This window comes from Micropterus dolomieu, linkage group LG06, assembly GCF_021292245.1.
Source record: "Micropterus dolomieu isolate WLL.071019.BEF.003 ecotype Adirondacks linkage group LG06, ASM2129224v1, whole genome shotgun sequence".
Classification (NCBI taxonomy): Eukaryota; Metazoa; Chordata; class Actinopteri; order Centrarchiformes; family Centrarchidae; genus Micropterus; species Micropterus dolomieu.
The window spans coordinates 13,059,168-13,065,282 of NC_060155.1; the positions used below are offsets into that span (position 1 = coordinate 13,059,168).

The 6,115-nt window shown below is 38.3% G+C and overlaps 1 protein-coding gene across 2 annotated transcripts in view; it reads right to left on the reverse strand.

The window, feature by feature from the left end:
• Nucleotides 1-5,602, reverse strand: part of spidr (scaffold protein involved in DNA repair) — a 33,376-nt gene extending 27,774 nt beyond the window's left edge. Inside the window, exons 1-5 of one of the 2 annotated variants that reach the window (XM_046051525.1) lie at nt 5,412-5,602; nt 4,913-5,065; nt 4,715-4,778; nt 3,906-4,112; nt 3,158-3,294 (exon numbers count right to left, since the gene is read on the reverse strand). In XM_046051525.1, coding sequence (XP_045907481.1) covers nt 3,158-3,294; nt 3,906-4,112; nt 4,715-4,778; nt 4,913-5,065; nt 5,412-5,426 — 576 coding nt within the window. In that variant the 5' untranslated portion in view covers nt 5,427-5,602. Of the gene's footprint in view, nt 1-3,157; nt 3,295-3,905; nt 4,113-4,714; nt 4,779-4,912; nt 5,066-5,411 lie in introns of those variants that run through there. The other variant, XM_046051526.1, reaches the window with a different exon arrangement.
• Nucleotides 5,603-6,115: the final 513 nt, after the last annotated feature.

The following is a 6,115-nucleotide window of genomic DNA, read 5'->3' on the forward strand; positions in this document are numbered from 1 at the left end:
GCCACAATTCTGTCTCTGAGCTCTTCAGGCAGTTCCTTTGACCTCATGATTCTCATTTGCTCTGACATGCACTGTGAGCTGTAAGGTCTTATATAGACAGGTGTGTGGCTTTCCTAATCAAGTCCAATCAGTATAATCAAACACAGCTGGACTCAAATGAAGGTGTAGAACCATCTCAAGGATGATCAGAAGAAATAGACAGCACCTGAGTTAAATATGAGTGTCACGGCAAAGGGTCTGAATACTTATGACCATGTGATATTTCAGTTTTTCTTTTTTAATAAATTTGCAAAAATTTCTACATTTCTGTTTTTTTCTGTCAAGATGGGGTGCTGAGTGTACATTACTGAGAAATAAAATGAACTTTTTTGATTTTTGGAAAATGGCTGCAATGAAACAAAGAGTGAAAAATTTAAAGGGGTCTGAATACTTTCCGTACCCACTGTATGTTACTAGTTGCTGATCATCAAAGTCAGGATAATATTGCAGCGTGAAGGCTCACGTTAAATGCTCAGTTTTAGTTATTTTTGGCCAATGTATTGCCAGCCTTCAGCAATATCAATAATTAATTTTACTTCAGTCACAGATGCGGACACTCTTACCTTAATAAAGGCAATCAAGCTGGCTGACCTCTACAGTAAATGGAATGTAATATTTCAGTGTTTCCCACACACTGATTTATTTGTGGCGGCCTGCCACATTATCAACGCTGACTGCCACATATTGATTTTCATTTTTTTTTTTCTAAAATGGGTAAAATCGTTCTTGATCACAGAGCTGCGCGCAGCGCATATATGCTCAGCACCTCCTCTCGCTCGGTCGCTCTCTCTCTCTCACCACAGTTACGCTGTCATTCTGTGGTAAACACTGTGTTTACATACAATAATTTGGGATTCATGTTGATAAAAATGGGTAGGCAGGAGGGTGAGTCTGAGCAAGCATTCTCAAAGTGACAACCCTTTCCATTATTTGGTGACTGGTATAGGCCTTTTTGCTATCTTGGATATGAAGTAATATTCCACTGTGCTGTCCACAGTGGAACAACACTTTAGATGGCCTGCATTAAAACAACACGGGGCAGAGTGTCAAAGATACGCTTTTTGTAGTCCATCTTCAGAACATTGTAGTTTCATCAAAGCAGGTCACGTCAGTAACATCCGCTGTCGCATAATTACGTCGCCTAGAGAAGAGCCGTTGGATTCTCTTAGCCCCGTGGTCGTCTTATGAATTCTCCTTCACATCTTTCCTTGACCTCATAATGTTTTCCATCGAGGTCAAAGAAAAGTGGTTAGGAAAGGAGATTGTTTTTTTTGAATGCAGCCCTCGTGTGTCCCGTTCTGTCGGCTCCCCCATTTTATACAGAAGTCGATTCGGCTCTGTTACTACCTCGGCTGGCGACTTAACAACAATGCCCTCCCCCAGTCTGTATTTGTACGTTTTATACAGATGGGCGAGGCGGAATAACAGTGCAACATTTCCACCTCGACCAGGCTGTGTAAAAGGGGCTCCAGTCTCCACAGCATAGAGGAGAGCCCACCAAAGATTGACTCCAATGATAGTGAAATTGCAAGCAAAGTGTGTTATGCGAGTCACAGCATATGCACCATATTGCATAGTGTTTGGGTGATTATTGTCATTATCGATTAATCTGCTGATTTTGAAGTTTGGTCTCCACAGTTTCAGAGAAGAGAGAAAAATGCACATAATTTCTCAAGCTGACGCTACTTGTTTTGTCTTAAAAAACAGTCCAACCTGCATTAACATTTCATTAACTGTAATGTGACACAATAAAGGCAGAAACACATTTAAGAAACTGGAACCATCAAATGGTTGCTTGAAAATGACTTAGTTAATAACAGTCAATTCATTTTCTGCAGATCGTTGAATAAACTGTGTTGCAGCTCTACAGTGTTTTGCCTTCCACAAAAACACTACTGAAATGTAATTCTTTTCACATGGGGGGTTTCAGAGGATCAAACGCAACTATTGTCTTCTAGTGTCATTAAAGTAGTAATGATTCATCTTCATACATTATCAGCTGTTTTGAAAATCTGATTTGAATCAGTAAATAAGTGGCAGCTTTTACCAGTATGTGCTTTATTGCTACCTCAGCTTGTGAACTTTGACAGTTTGGAACATAACCTGAATCTGGAAAGTGCAAAATGCAATGCTGGTTAGAGGCTGTAACGCCCTTTCAAGACATCAGAACATGACTGCAACACTCCACCTGGTGGTATAATGACTAAACACACAGTCAAAACATATTAAATCTAAACTAGAAGAGTGCAGATCTCCACCAGGTGTGTCTGGGGGCATGCGGGTGGGGAACAGATAGTGCAGGGCAGGCTGTGTGTCCAGCGTGTATGCATGATTTTTTTGTATAGTATAGTGGACATTTTCTTATATGGATGTATGCAACCTTTTTTAATAAAGTACATTTGTGTACTATAGTCTCTGTTTTTTATATATATATATATATATATATATATATATATATATACACACACACATACACACACACACACACACACACACACAGACAGACAGACTATATATATATATTAGAATAGTGTAATTGTATTGTAACTGAGCTTCCAGGATTTACCTAACTGTATAAACTTAGTAAACTACAGATTAGGTAAGCCTTGCAAAGCCAAGCCGATTGCTGGAAATGCCTTTTGTTGTAGCGCTTATCATAAAATGGTGAATACTGCTGAAAAGACAAAAGTCTCACCTTTAAATAGGCTCAGTCAATAAAATCGTTTTTTAAAATTAAGTTTACAAACTTAAAAATAAAACAAGTATTATTTTGCAATGTACTGAAACATTATGTGTTCATGCTATGTAAACCAAAACGGTCAGGTTTAACGCACACAGTGAACAGAATACTATTTGGTGTCTGACTGGACTCTAGGAAAAGTACTGACAATTATGGTACTACACTACTTCTAGGAAAACGACTTGCAGTGACAGTCAACTCAACACTTCTAATTTAAAAACATTGGACTCAATTAGGTTGTGTGGCCCCATCTAGTGTTCATTAAAACACATAACACCCTTGAGAAAAGGTTCATATTGCACTGTCTACAGACCACTGCGCATCACGGTACCGCTGTAAAGAACATGAAGTTATCAGAATTAAGTCTCGTACACTCACTTTTGTAGGTTTAAGAGGTAAATCCTCTGTTTTTTCATCAAAGGACTCCCAGTCAGATATTTGTTGCCCACTGTCTTCTTCAGCATCTTCCTCAGATTCATTCAGATCACTGTCTGTGTCAATAACAGGAAGTTTATCTAAAGAAAGAAAAGACAGAAATTAAAACAATTTTGTCAAATTATAATTTTGACAAAGTAATCTTAACAGAAGGTCCACTTACTAGCCTTTTCTGGAGCTTTCAAACACATATTATAGACAGTGTCAGTGAATGGAGATTGTTCAGCTGTTATCATGTGACCAAAGTTCCTTACTTAGGACACAGGATGACAACTCCCTGACAACTGAGAAAACTCTGGAAAAAGTCTAGTAAATAGGTCTTGAGTTAAAGTATATTCACGTTCTTCCCACACATGAGTTGAGAGGTTTGATTTCCCGTACAGATACAAGAATGGACTCATGTCTGTACGGTAATATGACAATATATCTTATTAGTTTAATGTGTACAAAAACATGTAAAAACATGTTGTGTTTCTCATCAAACTCTCAATAAAAAGCTTTAAACAGTTCCTTATTTTGTCAAACAACTGTTTCCAAGGTCCGGAATGAATTTTCACACTCACATGGATGTAAGTCTAATAGACCAAGTGTAGCATGAGATTTAAAACAAAGGTCAGCTCTGAACTGCACACTCAGAACAACCTAATATGTCGAAGCCCTGACTCAGCAAGGCACAACTAACTTAATTTACCTTTATCAGTGCTGAGCATGTGCAGCGCTCTGGTGTAAGACTGAATGGGAGCTGTGGGTCTCCCTGGTCTCTGAGGACGTTGCTGCTGCTGAGCCACAACTCCGGACAGATGCTGCTCCTGGGTCTCATCATCAGACTGTTCACTGTCACTGGAGCTCCACGCAATGTGCACTGAATCCTCATTAGGGTGAACAGCACTGGTCTGCACTGGTCAAACACAAGAGTACATAAGAAGATAATATTGTACCGTAATCAAGAAAAAGATGCTTGTTAAATTTAACAATAAAAAAAACTTAGAAACATGTCCAGAGAGTCAAGTGGCTACACCTTCCACCTGTAGAGACAATTGTGCACTCATACCAACTTAAGCAACCCCCTACTTTTAATAAATTAAGAACAGAAGAAATGAATGGTGGGTATTGGTCGAAATTAAACACAGCCTCTTACTTACAAGCTTGTTTTTCTACAAAGCTTTTTTCTTTAAACAAAAGAAGGAAGACTTTTCAAATATTAATTACGAACTATTTTGATGAAATAATAAGTTAACAAGACTGTGCATCTTATCTAATGATTCCAGCTTTTCAAACACACACAGACATTTTGGCATTGAGGTTTGATACTCAACTGTTTAGACCGAACACATATTACAAAGAATGTGATTTTATTATGAGTGTGGACATATAAGGATTAGTCAATATAAATACAATTGTGGATCATGAATTACTATAATGAGAAAAACCACAATGTGTTTACACTGATGATAGCCCATAATGTATTAGGCAATAGAATTAGACTAAACAACCAAGTACCTAAAGCAGGGGACTGTGCCAACTTTCTTATGGCAGACAGTTTCCTTCCTGATGACTTGAGGTTCTGCAACAAAACAACAGTATCAAAACCACCAACAATGTTGACAGCAAAAGCTGAATAATGCAAAAGTTGTGGGTAATGTGAGTATTATATGGTTATCAATCATGTCATGATGCAATTCATACAACTTTATCAACCTGTAACTCCACAAAACCGTCTCCACATTTCTCCCAGCTCTTGGCGGAAGACACAGATGGGAGCGATGATTGCTCTCTCTCCACTTTTAGGAAACCATTTTGGACATCATCCGGAAAAAATACACACTTTATATCCTTGTAGTATCTTTTCCGCTACAAACAAATAAACAAAAGGGCAAGATGAGTCATGTCAAAAACATCACTGAATGAAACAAGTGGATTAATAGCTCTTACTTAGCTCTGATTGTGATTGTGATTGCTGTCCTGAATGAAGATTAGTTTATACCGGGGTTCACTGTTACAGCTAGCTAAATTACAAAAAGTGTCTGTTAGTATAGATAGTATAGAAAATATTTATCCATGACTGACAGGTAAACTCCACTGAGCTGTGGGCGGGCAGAGGCAGATAAAGGGTTGCCAAAGCTAACTAGCCTTTAGCCTAAAGTTAGCGTAAACTTGCTAGCAGCTTAGCTGGCTAGGTAGATTGCAGTTTTCTTACCTTTCTGGAAGACATGACGACAAAATAAATTAATTTTGGGCCGGTGTTGTAGTTTATGTGTATGTTCACAAAACGTTATCTAATCAAATATGTTTTATTAGTTAAACCGTCGTTGTGCAGTTGCAGTTTGCCGGTGTAGTTGCTATCTCACTGTTTTGCTAACGAGAAGCTGTTGCTCAATCTGGAGAGGGGTGTTTTATTATTCAACAGCGTGGACCGGAGGCCGACCCCAGTGTCGGAGAGCGTGCGTGTGAGAGAGAGAGCTTATGGTTATGATTGAAAGTACATTTAATCAAGTGCCGTTTAAACAGGTAGAATCTAACTTGTTTGTCTGCTTCTATCAACTTATACTTAACTACATTTCAGCTGTGGTGGGAGAAGCCGTTTACTCAAGTAAAAGTACAGAAGTATTAGCAACAAAATATCCAGCAAGAACTCACTGTACGACGCTCCTTGCAGTGTTATATTATAAACCTTACATCAATGGTGTGTTAAAATTTAAGTAGGGTATAGCTACTCAAAGTGGAGCTGATTTTAACTACTTTAAATAACGACAGGAGAACCATGTGTTTTGCACGTAAAATCTAAATCTGCAAAAGAAAAATAGCTGTAAAACTATAAAATGGAGTGAGTATTTCCCTGTGAACTGTAGATGCTGATTACGTTAATGTATCCAATAACACTCTGCATTATGAGTACCATGA